Genomic DNA, 16,483 nt, shown 5'->3' on the forward strand with positions numbered 1-16,483 from the left:
TGCTCGTACTAAAATACAATACATTTGTTATGTTATGCTTTAGTAATTGCCATACCCTGTGGATACCACATGGCTCAGCAGTGTCACAAACTCACCTAAGGGCTCTTCAGAGCTGGTATAGGTGGAGGTCGGCGATGCAACTGGAATCTCTGCAACAGAGAAACCACAGCACAAATATAATGACATTTCACATCACTACTCAGTTTGACAGCTTCATATGTGGAAAAAGGAGCAAAGTTGTTAGAACGTCTTAGTTCAATTTCCTGCTCGCCTTCCTTGGGGCTTAAATGAACCTCAGAGCATTGGTGATATACTCTCAGGTATTCCTTAAGAGGTTGTCATGTTACTGATTGCTGATTAGAACACAGAGATTGTGCTTGGAATACACATTAATAGCCAGTTTCCCATTTGAGTTTGTATTCGTGGCATGCTGTATTGTAAGGTACAGAGAGCCAGTGCCCCTGGCCTTGTTAAAATTGAAGTTGTCAGGAAGTTTGATATAACAAAAATGTAATATTAAGCTATTAAACCTAAAACATATTAGCTTGAAAATATACGAGAAACCAAATAGTTTCAGCTCAATTTTCAAGACCCCCATTTCCTCCATCTTTTTTACACTACATTTGTTACTTTCCCAACAAAATGAAGGAAATCCTATTCCAGTGGGTTCACAGAATGATTTTATCGCTGTGGATCCTGGCCAAGCACACTGATTCCTTTTCCACAATGGCTTTGTTGAATTTCCAAATACAACTTTATCGGAAATGTCACCAATTGAAACGGCTGTATAAATGGTGGCCAATTGTAAATGTCTATGTGTCCCAGCCATCCGCGTTATCTTATCTGGTCATGCCAGCTGTGTTGGCGGTGCTAGCCACCCATTAGCCCATCTTGTGTATGGAGGTGTCATTTATCGCCGAGAGGCTGGAATCTGTGGGCTGCTGATACTGCCAATAAACATATTAGTCATCATTACCCTGGACTGGCTGGGTGGATTTATAGGGAGATGGGCTGTTAACGGTGCTGCGGCTCACAAGGCCATGTTAGCCTAGACATTATGCCCTGTTTACTTAAGCTCTGGTCTAAAATATCCATCCAAAGTAATAAAGGAACAGGGGGAAATAACAAAATGAAATGAACTCTTGAATTCCTGCATAACAAGCATGGGTTTTGGTGCGATAGAGTACTTGTCAGCGACTACTCCTATTGATGGGGCCAGTGTTGTTACTAGCTGGGCTTTGGTTGGGCTGACTTGTGTGGTCTGTCTGATGACATTTCTCTTAGTACTGAGGCAAGTCATACTTATGCAGGGGGCGATAGGAGAGCGGCTCTGCTGGTAGCCCTTGGCACAGCGGTTGCAGGTGATGCCGGTCACGCCGTCCTTGCAGGGACACTGGCCGGTGGTTTGGTTGCAGGTCTTGCCGGCTGCGCCAACTGGATGACAATCACACGCTGTCAGAAGGAAAGAGCAGGAGAAAACAGAGATGAGATGAAATCTGTTCGGTCTTCACTAATATTGGTTTAAAACCAATTAGGCATAAGGCATCGTTCTCAATTCCCTGTGCTTCTCGTTCCTCCAATGTTGACTCTGAACTTCAAAGTAAGCTTTGAACAAGCTTAAAGTGACTCACAGGCCACCACAGATGGGGACTGGGACCTCAAACAAATTACAATTACTCCCTTTTTCCTTAATGATTATAGGCCTTGCCATCAGGCATGAGTATTGAGGAACAGTATATTACATTATCAAATAATATCACATTTAGATTTCACTGCACAGTTCCTCTCCCTGTCTGTTAGCACTTTGAGACTACACCTGTGTGTGTGTGTGTGTGTGTGTGTGTGTGTGTGTGTGTGTGTGTGTGTGTGTGTGTGTGTGTGTGTGTGTGTGTGTGTGTGTGTGTGTGTGTGTGTGTGTGTGTGTGTGTGTGTGTGTGTGTGTGTGTGTGTGTGTGTGTGTGTGTGTGTGTGTGAGCCGCGCGTGTGAGCGTGCGTGTGAGCCGTGCGTGTGAGCCGTGGGTGTGTTTAAGCCGTGTGTGACCAGTCTTTGTGTTCTCTCTGTGGAGCGTTGTGATCCACGGCGGGCAGAGCAGAGCCTGTGCGCCTCTCAGATTGAGTTTACAATCTAAAGCTTTTTGGCAAAGAGCTCCTCGCAAATATATCCTGAATAATGTTCCCCATTAATGGGTGAGTGGAACACACTTCAAAGCCGTCTGTTTAAGTTGTTAGTCAGGAGGATCGCACATTAAATGTGAGAATTTAGTTTTGTGCATGTGCACTGCCAAACGTTTACCATAAAGCCTGTGTTTGAAGTTGAAGCCCAGCTCTTTCCATTAGAGTTGTATGTGTTTTATGTAGCTGAAGAGTCATTTGAAAATAGCTTTAAGTGGTCCAACAGAGGCTGGAGTTGGGTGTTATTAGCTGGGATTCAATGGGTTTCATGAATATTAGAAGTCACTTGTTAAATAAAAAAACAAAAACTTTTCTGTCCTCTTTCTACTCAATTTGCAGTATAAGTACATTTTGCCAAGTTTGTTTGACACATTTTATCGAGGTATAATAAAATCAGCATAAAATAATCCTGTCCAAAAAAAACTAAAAGAACAAGAAGGGCATGAATGAAAAGTCATGTTTCTAATCAAGTCCTCCATCTTTACCAGCCAGAATGTTATTGTGGTTCTTACGTCAGGAAACAGTAAATAGTCCCATTAATTTAGAAACAGGATTCTAAATTGTACAGTACATGGACTGAAACTGTAGGCTTGATCTTGCTTTCTGTTGATTTAATGGGCATTATCTTCTATAGCCTTTACAAATGACTTTTTAATGCAGGGTGGGACCAAAAAATGTAAAATAAAACATGAGGTCACTCTTGTCCCTCCCGATGGCATGTGGGTAACATCCATGTGTATTCTAAAGATGTGTGTCTATTTCTTAAGGGGTTATAAGGGATTGTACTTGAAAGCCACATTAAAATAACTCTTGTTTTTGTATTACTTTATATTACTTCTAGAGATGCCACTAACCACACATCACAATAGAGATGCACCACTGTATCTCCACTCAATCCATCCGCCACCATCTAGTCCTCTTCCTCTGAGCTCAAACCACTGCATTGTGCTCTTAATGTTCTGAGTGCTACACTGGGAACTCACTGGAAACATTAATTAATTTCGCTGCGGTGTGGAGGTAAAGAGTTGCTGAGAGGTTGAGGGGGAGTGTAATTCAGTGGACCGTGTGGCTGCTCCACTGCTGTGGGCTCCCTGGGCCTGGTGAAAGGCTTATATGGCGGAGCGGATGAGAGGACTGGGAATAAAACAAACCGTTAGAACTGGGGGCCACCGGGGGCCGCCGGGGGCCGCGCTGTGCTCTGAGAGCCGTGTTTACACTGCGCTTGATGAGGGATGAAGTCGTTAATCTGGGAAATAAAACATGAGGCATTCCACACTGCCACTGGAGACGCCGCTGTTTCGGCTTATAAGGCGGAGGGGTCAATTTTGTAACCTCCATCTTTCAGAGAGTGGTGATCCTCCATTTTGGGGGTTCAGGTTGGAGAATGAAAGCAGACTTCCTCCTGGCTGTGTTGGGACAGAATTGTGTTTCCTGTCCAAAAACAGCAGAGCGAGATGGTTGGCTGAGTTGAACAATAAATACCATGGGCCCTAACTGATGTCACAAAGCGCTGAGTTTGTCACCTGAGGAGAGCGCAGCAATCAGGCTGTTGGGGTTTGATCCCAGAGTATGGAACAGAGTAAAAGTTGGGGCAGAGCTGGAAGCCTTCAGGTTACTGATACAGCCCTCTAGAAAGCCTAAGACAGGTTGCTGTATGTGGTTAGTGCATTAGGGAAGGAGAAAAACTCTGTAACACTAACCTGCCCATAGCTTCCTCCTCTGCCCGCCCTTGACTGCATCCCAAATATAGACTGTAAAAATGTTTGGGCTGGCAGCGTGCAGTGAAATAATGATGCTCCCAACCATTAGTCACTTTCGAGAAGTGCAAAAGATCCATGAAATGTGTTAAGAACAACAGCACAACATGAACTACATTTGCCCTGAACTCCAATTAGGTGTGAACTCTGACAGCCACCACTGTGAAACGACCCCAAAACACTCTGGGTAAGTGGCTGAGTTTTATACATGATGGTGGACTGTGTTGATACTTTCACTCCGTGAGACTTGGAATAGTCAGTATGAGTTAAGAGTGGAGGTCCCTTGTGGTCTGCAGTAGGAAATGTAATATGTTGCAGTTCCTGTGACTAATTGGCCAGTGGTGTACCAGGCTGAAGGGCACTGGAGAATAGGTACTCCGAGAACCCACTCTGAGCCAATAGGAATGCAGCCACGGCTGTGGTTGGAGACCACAATATGCGGGTCTGCACAGAGTCACTCACTTGTCACTGAAGCGCAAGCTGGTCCCAGTGTAATACAGCACATTGAGATGTTGTAATCGGACCGGAAAACAAACGACTTGAAACAATATTCTGTCTTTCATACAAGGAGGATATTACACTCTTAGAAAAAAAAGTGCTACTGTATCTAGAACATGAAACTATTTTTCGGCTGTCCCCATAGGAGAACCCTTTGAAGAACTCTTTTTGGTTCGTAGAACACTTTCGGTTCCAGGTAGAACCCTTTCCGCAGAGGGTTCTACCTGTAACCAAAAAGGGTTCTCCTATCGGGACAGCCGAATAACTCTTTTTTTCTAAGAGTGTAGGATATTGCTGTCTTTTGAAAGACTAGAAGTCATCCAGTTCAGGGTAATGTGTGATGTTGGTGGATCTGATGCTGAGGTGAAATGGTTGGCTTGTTCAGGGTAATGTGTGATGTTGGTGGATCTGATGCTGAGGTGAAATGGTTGGCTTGTTCAGGGTAATGTGTGATGTTGGTGGATCTGATGCTGAGGTGAAATGGTTGGCTTGTTCAGGGTAATGTGTGATGTTGGTGGATCTGATGCTGAGGTGAAATGGTTGGCTTGTTCAGGGTAATGTGTGATGTTGGTGGATCTGATGCTGAGGTGAAATGGTTGGCTTGTTCAGGGTAATGTGTGATGTTGGTGGATCTGATGCTGAGGTGAAATGGTTGGCTTGTTCAGGGTAATGTGTGATGTTGGTGGATCTGATGCTGAGGTGAAATGGTTGGCTTGTTCAGGGTAATGTGTGATGTTGGTGGATCTGATGCTGAGGTGAAATGGTTGGCTTGTTCAGGGTAATGTGTGATGTTGGTGGATCTGATGCTGAGGTGAAATGGTTGGCTTGTTCAGGGTAATGTGTGATGTTGGTGGATCTGATGCTGAGGTGAAATGGTTGGCTTGTTCAGGGTAATGTGTGATGTTGGTGGATCTGATGCTGAGGTGAAATGGTTGGCTTGTTCAGGGTAATGTGTGATGTTGGTGGATCTGATGCTGAGGTGAAATGGTTGGCTTGTTCAGGGTAATGTGTGATGTTGGTGGATCTGATGCTGAGGTGAAATGGTTGGCTTGTTCAGGGTAATGTGTGATGTTGGTGGATCTGATGCTGAGGTGAAATGGTTGGCTTGTTCAGGGTAATGTGGGATGTTGGTGGATCTGATGCTGAGGTGAAATGGTTGGCTTGTTCAGGGTAATGTGTGATGTTGGTGGATCTGATGCTGAGGTGAAATGGTTGGCTTGTTCAAAGAGACTGTTTGAATCAACTCCTGCACTCCTGAATTCCATGGCAGACCTCACTTCTATTGTTAGCCACTCATCTTTTTTCCCAGAGAAATCCTCTGAGTTCTCCCCCTCCCCCGTTACAATTCACAGAAATGTAGGGCGATTCATTATAGCTCTCCAAGTTAAGCAAATAAAGTCTAATAAAATGTGGTCACTAGGGCCCGAGTGTTGGGATCCTCCCCTACTTTAGTGATAAAGGTACTCCAACTACATTGTTTCAAAGACTCTGTCCACAGAAATGCTGTTATTACTGTAACCTGTAACCTCTATTTGAGAGAGATAACTTGACTTGGACAAGGAACAGAGGTAGAAGTTAAAGCATTTGAGGTAAAATATGCTTTTTATTAATCCACATCCACTCACTCAAACCTGCCCCAGCTTGTGCTGGTGTTTGTGTGATTGCATGTGTGTGTGTGTGTGTGTGTGTGTGTGTGTGTGTGTGTGTGTGTGTGTGTGTGTGTGTGTGTGTGTGTGTGTGTGTGTGTGTGTGTGTGTGTGTGTGTGTGTGTGTGTGTGTGTGTGTGTGTGTGTAAGTGTAAGTGTGTGTGTGTGTGTAAGTGTGTGTGCGTAAGTGAGTGAGTGACAGGTGCTTGTTTGCTCAGTGCCTCAGAGCCTGGCTTCTCTCCCCACGGTGCAGGGAGACAGAGGGAGTGAAGCTTTTCTCTCCTCACACACTAATCCTGAACAGCATGGACTCAAACCTGACTTATGTGCTCACACCTGTGAGTGTGTGTGTGGGGGTGGGGTGGGGGATGATAGCGAGATCTGTTTCCACTCAACTGTACGGATCAGCTCACACATCACTCAGTTTGTTTTGCTTGTGTTGTCATGGAAATCCCACTAGACTCCAAATACCAGAGTCACACAGGTCAGCAACACTCACACTGGCACAGGTGGGAGCTTTGTCTTTACAACTATCTTTCACCTGTCTCACATAATAATAAATAGTAGTGAAGTAGTGGAAAGTGCTACGCAATAAAGTTATCAAAAGATTGTTGGAAGACTTGTTTCCTGCTGATAATTTGTTGAATTTCTAGATATCATGGCAGAACAATTCAACTACGTCAAGAAAATCCAAAACTGAAGCAGAATATCAACTAGCGTGAGGTTTGGGTGTCATGTAGCCATTTTGAGCAGCCCACCCAGCAGATGCCCAGCCCAGCCCAGGTACTGTACCTTTGCAGGCCCTCCTGTGGGAGATGGCCTTGGACATGTCCCGGAAGAAGCCCTCCTTGCAGTAGTGGCAGTGGCGTCCGGCCGTGTTGTGGCGGCAGTTGAGACAGACTCCGCCGCTCCTCCGCCCAGACAGCTTGTACAGCTCCATGTTGAAACGACAGCGCCGGGCGTGCAGGTTACAGTGGCAGGCTGCAGAAAGATGGAGAGAGGGGGAGAGAAAGAGAGGCAAGGGGGAGAATAACACAGAGGTCAGTGGGTTCGCATGCTTTTTACACAGGTGTTGAGTACACTTAATGAAGACTTTGGCCTCCTGAACCTCAAAAATCAACACAAAACAACTCCCACAATGCAACCTTGTAGTTCAGCTAGTCTAGTGCGTCATAAGCTGGAACTGAAAACTGATAAACTCAGCAATTTCATTCACATGTACAGTATATCACGGTAGGGTGTTGACCACGTTACTTTCCAATTTCCAAAAGTCTAGTGGAGGGGAACCAAATAACAGCTAGTGAACTGTAGTGTATGGAGACCCTGAGAAAGTTACTGTTACTTTAATGACATCAGTGGGTCAAAGTCCTCTGGTCAGACATGTCATTTGAAGACAATGAGTTATGAAAACAGATGGATTGGCCAGGCTGTGAGCGATCCAGTTTGTAAGAGTAAATGGTGTGGTCCGACTCCACGCTCTCCTTTCCCCCTCCACCTGCTTATAGATTTGACCTCTGACCCCTAGTGACGTCAGGAGAGAGATTTCCTTTCCCACAGATCTCGCAGCCTTTACTAACTCTCTTAGTTGTTTTATTGTCATAACATTATGAGGGATAACTTCCCAATTAAATCGGGTGATTCGTTCATCAGTTATCTCTGTGTGTTAGAGCCAGGGTGGACATTACACCTCTGCTCTAGTGATATTCTCTTCCAAAGCACTGTGAAAGAACTTCAATGTTTTGTCTTGCATTTGAGCTTTTCTGTTTTAGTCTCATCCAGGCACGTACTGCTGTGATAGGGCTGGAGGAGGAGAAGCCCACATGGTTTCTTATTTGTGGATAATCTCTCCATCAGTGCACCCTGCCTTAAGGTTATAGCCACAAGATCTGAGCGATAAGGGCACATATGCTACACGTTCATCAGCGCTCCCAATCACGTACCAACCAACTCACACCTGCCATTGGGGACCAGGGTTGCCAGGTGGGTGGGATTCAGAGCTGCTTCCTCTAAATTGGGGCTTAAACACACACAGTTACACACAAACCGAGGTGTTTGGCAGCTGTCATGGGCTTATCACACCTCAAACCCCAGGGCCGATCAGCACACTCAGAGCACACCAGACCCCCGGAGCTTTGAAGCGTGCCCCCCCCCCCTCCCTCTCCCCCTTGGTCTTTACCGCCTTCTTATCCCAGATGTTATCTCCACTTTGGGTGGACGTGTGAGTACAAATGTAATGGGATTTTTTATGAATGGGAAATGGTATGGAATGCTCTTAGTTTTCTTACCAGAGGAAAACATCCTACAGATAAATGCCCAAATAAAGGAAACACCAACATAAAGTGTCAAGGGCATTGAGCCGCCAGAACAGATAGATATTCTACAAGTGTCTGGAACCCTATTGGAGGGATGCTACACTATTCTTCCACCAGAAATTCCATCCTTTGGTGTTTTGTTGACGGTGGTGGAAAACGCATCTCAGGCGCCGCTCCAGAATCGCCCGTAAGTGTTCAATTGGGTTGAGATCTGGTGACTGAGACACACACACACACACACACACACACACACACACACACACACACACACACACACACACACACACACACACACACACACACACACACACACACACACACACACACACACACACACCCTTCAAACCCCCTATGCACCTTTGAGACCCCTATTTTAAAGTCACTGAGATTTCTTCTTCTAGCCATGGTAACCAAAATAATGGGTAAGTGGGCATTTGTATACATGAGCATGGGACGTTAAGCATGAGACGTTAATTGCTTAATTAACTCAGGAACCACACCTGTGTGGAAGCACCTGATTACAATATACTTTGTATCCCTCATTTACTCAAGTGTTTCCTTTATTTTGGCAATTACCTGTATGCTGGTACTGTAACTTTAATCTTCACAGTGAGTCAGATGAAAGTTGAGAGATAAGAAATACCAAATAAGTATCTGGGCACATGCATTCTGCATGCAATATAGGCCAAATCTCCTATTACTTTGACAAGCAGCATGTCTTTGTGCGGTCTGTGTGTATACAATACTGCTTCAGCCTGTGTGTGACCCACTGTGTGTGGTGTCGTTGTGGTGTCTATGTGTCTGTGAGAGAATGTCTGCATCATGTGATTAATAAGCGTTATCTCCTTGGCTTTCCCCAGCTTCTCCTAATGAGCGCTGTGCTATCTCATACACACTTCCCTGGCCAGCTCTCCAATCACTCCGCTAATTGTCCCTCAGTGCCAAGGCCTCAAGTACTGATAAGCTATATTTAGACCAGCTGGCCCAAAATATCCCTCACAGCATCTATCAGACACATTGTTGTGTTTACAACTGGGAAGCCTGACAACAAAACTACAAGTGAAGAAACAAACAAAATCTCCCTAGTTTTCAATATGTGTTCAATAAGAGCTTAAATTTTGTCCAATTGGGGAGGAAATGTGATTTCTGTATTTTCACATCAATAATAGAGATCGTAACAGTGGCTACATACCTGGCAGTGTAGCCTACACGTAAGGCCTTTTTGTTGTTATTTGAAGCACTGTAGAACATACTTAGAGGTACACCATTTCAATCTATTTATTTTCAATTGTTGTAATACTGCATAGTGAAGGACATGGTAGGTGTGAGACGCTGACATGATGAATCATCCCACAGCTTGCTGTAGGTGGATTAATATTCTGTGTTCTGTGAGAGAATCTCAAGGCCATACATGCCCTGTATTGATAGCAGGTTCTGGATTGTTGCAGGGACTCAGCACCTCCCTGCCACAGACACACATAACCTACCTGTCACCAGGTGTCTGATGTTAACCAAACACTCTGTGTACACGGCTGCCTGTGTTCCTAGGCCGCAGACAGAGGAGTTGTGTGATTTGTATTGAGAGGAATGCTGCGCTTGTTCATGGATGAAGAGGAAAGGAATTCCAGTGAATTATTGTTTATCCGGGATCAATTAGTCCCTCAGTCAGTGAAGGCCCATAATGATAGTGGCCCATATTATGAGAGGATGATGTGTGCCAAGCCAAACAAGCCTCTCATCCTCACCCTGTCAGTGATCTGAGAAAAACACAACATCAGTGCCCTGAGGAGATGAATATACTTGTCACATTCTCTCCGAGGTATCTAAATCAAATCAAACGATATTTGTCACATGCGCCGAAAACAACAAGTGTAGACCTTACCGTGAAATGCTCACTTACAAGCCCTTAACCAACAGTGCAGTTCAAGAAAGAGTTAAGAAAATATTTAACAAATAATCTAAAGTAAAAAATTATAAAAATAAACAATACAATAACAATAACGAGGCTATATACAGGGGGTACAGAGTCAGTGTGTGGGGGTACAGGTTAGTTGAGGTAATTTGTACATGTAGGTAGAGGTGAAGTAACTATACATAGATAATAAACAGCGAGTAGCAGCAGTGTACAAAACAAATGGAGGGGGGGGGGGGGGTGTTAATGTAAATAGTGCGGTGGCCATTTGATGATTTGTTCAGCAGTCTTATGGCTTGGGGGTAGAAGCTGTTAAGGAGCCTTTTGGTTCTAGATATGGCGCTCCGGTACCGCTTGCCGTGTGGTAGCAGAGAAAACAGTCTATGACTTGGGTGACTGGAGCTTCTGACAATTTTATGGGCTTTCCTCTGACACCGCCAATTATACAGGTCCTGGATGGAAAGAAGCTTAGCCCCAGTGATGTACTGGGCCGTACACACTACCCTCTGTAGCGCCTTACGGTTAGATGCCGAGCAGTTGCCATACCAGGCGGTGATGCAACCGGTCAGGATGCTCTCGATGGTGCAGCTGTAGAACTTTTTGAGGATCTGGGGACCCATGCCAAATCTTTTCAGTCTCCTAAGGGGGAATAGGTTTTGTCGTGCCCTCTTCACGACTGTCCTGGTGTGTTTGAACCATGATAGTTCGTTGGTGACGCGGACACCAAGGAACTTGAAACTCTTGGCCCGCTCCACTACAGCCCTGTTGATGTTAATATGGGCCTGTTCGGCCCGCCTTTTCCTGTAGTCCACGATCAGCTCCTTTGTCTTGCTCACATTGAGGGAGAGGTTGTTGTCCTGGCACCACACTGCCAGTTCTCTGACCTCCTCCCTATAGGCTGTCTTATAGTTGTCGGTGATCAGGCCTACCATTGTTATGTTGTCAGCAAACTTAATGATGGTGTTGGAGTCGTGTTTGGCCATGCAGTCTTGGGTGAACAGGGAGTACAGGAGGGGACTAAGTACACACCCCTGAGGGGCCCCAGTGTTGAGGATCAGCGCGGCAGACGTGTTGTTGCCTATCCTTACCGGCCTGTCAGGAAGTCCAGGATCCAGTTGCAGAGGGAGGTGTTTAGTCCCTGGGTCCTTAGCTTAGTGATGAGCTTCGTGGGCACTATGGTGTTGAACGCTGAGCTGTAGTCAATGAACAGCATTCTCACATAGGTGTTCCTTTTGTCCAGGAATGCCGTATTTCCATGACAACACTTGATTTTAATAGGTTGATATTTCTGAGCGCTGGGTTTGTTTTCCTCCTATACCACATTGCTTACTGTAAACCTCCTGGTGCGGTGGCTGTGCATCAGGTCTAACTGTGAGAGTCTACAACATTGGTTACTGTAAACCTCCCAGTGCGGTGGCTGTGCATCAGGTCTAACTGTGAGAGTCTACAACATTGGTTACTGTAAACCTCCCGGTGCAGTGGCTGTGCATCAGGTCTAACTGTGAGAGACTACAGACTCAGAGATTGAAATCTTGTTTATTGAAGTTTTGTTTGGCCACGCCCTCAGGAACCTAGTGATTTCCCAATTAGAATAGGTGCATACTTTGCACATGTTTATAGGACATTTTATGAGCTATGCAGTTTGTTAAACAGCATTTGTTTCAATGTGCTGGTAAAACAAATCCTGGCATCATGTGAAGTTACACCAATAAACAGTTTTAGTTGAAATTAGAGAAGAAAAAACTTGTGACATTTCATTCAAAGTGCTTGTTACAGAGCCTACATGATGCCTGCATAATACTTGCATAACACATGCGTGGCGTGTGGGTGAAGCTTCAGAAAATGAGTCACAAGTATTCATTAACATTCATAAAGCACTTATGAAATCAAAGTGTTCCCACTCATTCCCCCATAAATATCCAAATCGCAATGGAACTGTAATATATGAAGTCATAGTTAAGTCAAGTAACTATTTAACTAAATCAATAAAAATGACAAGTGACTAATAGCATGCCTGACTTATGAAAGCATAATGAATCAATCGTTATGTTTTATTAAGGATGAGAACCTATGGTATTACAGTACAGTGGTATTACAGGACATGAAAGTCACTATTTGGCTCATTAAGAATTATAGCAATAGCTTTAAGTGGATGATACAATATGTTGCCTTCACAACCGACTGAAAATCACTCCTACATTACTCTTATAAAGTTCTAATACATCATTGTCATAAATATCTGGTTTAATAGAGAAACGCATATATTATACATTTTGGTGCCAAAAACATGCAAAAATCAGCAGACATGCCTCGAAACATTATTGGTAATATGCCTCCATTTCTTTGGGCCAAGGGATTTGTCACAGAATTAAGATCCAACTGTGCATTTGGTCTGTTGATACATACTGCATGACTTTAATGATACAAACGCCCCTGAACGTCTTCTGTGGGGCACTCCCGTTAGATCAGTCACCCTTAAGCTCTTAGCTTCATGCCCCAGACATACTCAACATTTTCCGACAATAAATATTTCGATTGCACATTGCTGGAGCAGCTGTTATTTTGAAGAGGGAGAAAAAACAACAAAGGCCTTTTGGAATGAGCTGTCCAGATGATGAATCATTTTACGAGTTTCCGGAATGCTTTTGATGACTTGAGCTGGGGTGAAAAGACAGAAACACCCCCCAAAAAATATAGAAACATCTCATATTGGGAGGACTGATTCAGGCAATGGCCATGATGTTCTTCCATAGCAACCCGTCACCTCGGCGTAATGCTAACAAATAAATAAACAAGCGAGAGTGCAGATAAAGAGCGTATAAAGACTTTGATCCGTCTGAGCAGAGCTGACAGGTTGAGACAGACAACTGGTTGAACACGAGGACTTTTAGCATGCGTGATTTGTTTTTATTAAGACACACATTGGAGGCGGTGAGGGAGGAGGTTTTAACAGGATGCAGTGATGAACGACCCTGGGGCTGGGGTTCATCTGCAGTGGAAGCAGCACCTGTCTCAGTTCCTTCCTCAGCTATAGGAACTGAATGGAAACTCTGACCTCTCTACACTGGAAGGTCCTACATCTGCATTGTCCCCCTTAGTGGCCCCTCACACCATACCACTGACACTGGGCATTCAGTAGCTCTCTCTTTAGAAGGAATGCACACAGGCATTGATGGAAATATTGCTCATCCATGAAGAACATGGAAGAACTGGACAAGAGGGTCTGCCACAGTGACAGTTAATGGACAGTTGCTGGAAATACTGCATATTGACCAACACAGTTATTTTTCACACTTTGACATGCTTGGCTTAAAGGGTAGAGATGATGGAAGCAGATGAGCCCAGGTGGCCTGATTTTACTACAGAGATGTTATCAAACTAAAGTCATTAGGACGGCCAATTAGTGGCAACATGTCTAATCCCTGGGGGGCTATGGCTTGTGCTTGGTTACCATGACAGCACTGAGTGAGACATGATGATCAATCACTCAGTTCACCTTTAACCTTTGAAGACCTGCCAAACCACACAAGAGTGCACTTTGTGCCCTGAGATGGAAGATGGAAGAGATAAGCCAGGCTAATGAAATGGATTTCTGTGTTATTGTAACGGCAGCCTTCCCTCTCTTCATGAGAAGAGGAGGTGTAGCAGGGATCGGACCAAGACGCAGCGTAGCTCGTGTTCAACATGATTTTAATTACGAAAATACTGAACACTAAACAAATACAAAATAACAAATGTGGCTTACCGATACAGTCCTAGCTGCTGCATAGAAAACACAGAGACAGGAAACAACCACCCACAAAATCCCAAGACAAAACAAGCCACCTATATATGATTCTCAATCAGGGACAACGATTGACAGCTGCCTCTGATTGAGAACCATATTAGGCCGAACACAGAAACAGACAAACTAGACACACAACATAGAATGCCCACCCAGCTCACGTTCTGACCAACACTAAAACAAGCAACACACATTAGAACTATGGTCAGGACGTGACAGTTATGAAATGGTGTTTGATTCTGATGCTTTTCCATTCAACCCAAGGACCCAACCATCCTCTTATGTCAAAGGACAATGCATGGGTCAATACGCTTAGCCCATTTTAGTCTTCAGAAAGGTAAATGCTGATTTTATCAGTAACTGCTTGCCTTATACCAAGTCAGAGTGTAAGCTTATAGGGAAAACTCCCAAGGATAACCTTCCAGCTTTAAGCTATCACTCTTGCCAAGATAATACAACAGGAAGAATGTTACAGACCTGCTACTGAAGGTAAACGTAAACTTCAGGAGCCGCTACATGGTCATGAAAAGAATAAGACTGCCTAAACTCTGAGGTATAGCACAACACAAATGTTTTCTAACACCATGACAGACCCTGACTATGACAGTGTACCATAATAAGAACGTGCACTCTAAATTTACATTTACATTACATTACATTTAAGTCATTTAGCAGACGCTCTTATCCAGAGCGACTTACAAATTGGTGCATTCACCTTATGATATCCAGTGGAACAACCACTTTACAATAGTGCATCTAACTCTTTTAAGGGGGGGGGGGGGTTAGAAGGATTACTTTATCCTATCCTAGGTATTCCTTAAAGAGGTGGGGTTTCAGGTGTCTCCGGAAGGTGGTGATTGACTCCGCTGACCTGGCGTCGTGAGGGAGTTTGTTCCACCATTGGGGTGCCAGAGCAGCGAACAGTTTTGACTGGGCTGAGCGGGAACTGTACTTCTTTTAAAATGACTGTACATTGTGTTTTACTGAAAGTCTGAAAAACACTTGTCCTATGTGTCCTAGCTCAAGTGGCCCCAATTTCTATGTTCCAGAAAACTCCTGTATAAAGGCCCTTTGACCTGGTCATTTATATGTTCCAGAAAACTCCTTTATAAAGGCCCTTTGACCAGGTAATTTCTATGTTCCAGAAAACTCCTTTATAAAGGCCCTTTGACCTGGCAGCAAAATGTCAGAAGTGAAGTATGTTGAGCAGCACTGTGTGCCTGAGGACTAATAGGATCTCCTGCACGCCACCAACCCCCGTGGCCATGTTAAGCAACAACAAAGCCTCCCTAATGGGCTCCCATTTCCAACTACTAAAGCAGGTTTAATAGCAGTGTGTGTGTTCTCTCCCTGCTCCCCATCTCAGTGGGACACCCTACCCCTCTCTCCCTGTGGGCTCTCTCTCACACAGAGGCAGTTTGGGAAGGCATCTCCCCTCCGCCTCGCTACGCAGTGATGTCATGGGGAGCGCTCTCTTTTTACGAGCGCAGCTCTGTGATCTCTGGCGGCGATCAATTAGCTGAGCAATCAGGCCTCCCCTGCTTTTGTGTGAGTAACTCCTCGTAAAACAGAGCGGTTGCCTGGCGAACAGGCACGTGGCGTCTCAACAAAAACAGCCACCCAATGTCAGGCCAAGCCATGCTCTAAGAACGAAGGCAGAATTAAACCGTGGTTCTCCTGTTCTGAGCATAACATTAGCTATTATATTGTAACATTAGCGAATGCTAATGTATCCAGTTTGATGGGTGTTGACTGGTGCCACTGTCAAAACCAGTTGTTAATTGGCCTAAACGATGCCAGTCTACTGCATACAAGATGTCATAACCATGGAGAAGTTGGGGTTGGATCCATGTTGTCTGAGAGTTCATTGGAAGCCTCTCAAAAACCATTGTTGATCTCAATGACAATGTTTGTGTTAGCCATCTTTCCCAAGTATTCCTTTGCTTGTGTTATCAGTTAAAAAGGCATAGCTACTGTATGGTATGCTGCCTTGTCCTTTTAGAATAGCTCAAGTGGAACCACACATGACCTACACATGAACCCACAGAGACTGCTCTGTATCACAACCCTTAACCACAAGAAAAAAGACCTGACACTATGGAACAGCAAAATGATATAATTGTGCAATCAGTAATAGCCAGAGAGCTCTGCTCCCTCCCCTCAACAACTAGTTGTGGTGCAAATGATAATACACCATGTCTTGTGAATAATAATATATAATGAGCAACATATCTCAGTCCATTTATCCTGCCTGCACAGGGATGGGAACAGGACGAGAGCAGGCAGGAGAATACCTCAGTGGAAATGATCTCGCTATCAAACAGAGCCCAATCAAACTGCTACTCTCCCAATCCACAGACCTGTTCTCATGGCCTCTGGTCTGAATGAGTCACGCTCTATTT

At 44.6% G+C, this 16,483-nt stretch overlaps 1 protein-coding gene across 2 annotated transcripts in view; it reads right to left on the reverse strand.

The window, feature by feature from the left end:
* The window catches only part of LOC139576003 (netrin-1-like), a 42,532-nt gene that overhangs the window by 11,543 nt on the left and 14,506 nt on the right, over nt 1-16,483 (reverse strand). For both annotated transcript variants that reach the window (XM_071401566.1, XM_071401558.1), the window contains exons 3-5: nt 6,866-7,054; nt 1,303-1,452; nt 96-149 (exon numbers count right to left, since the gene is read on the reverse strand). In XM_071401566.1, coding sequence (XP_071257667.1) covers nt 96-149; nt 1,303-1,452; nt 6,866-7,054 — 393 coding nt within the window. The remainder of the gene's footprint in view (nt 1-95; nt 150-1,302; nt 1,453-6,865; nt 7,055-16,483) is intronic.

This window comes from Salvelinus alpinus, chromosome 1, assembly GCF_045679555.1.
Source record: "Salvelinus alpinus chromosome 1, SLU_Salpinus.1, whole genome shotgun sequence".
NCBI lineage: Eukaryota > Metazoa > Chordata > Actinopteri > Salmoniformes > Salmonidae > Salvelinus > Salvelinus alpinus.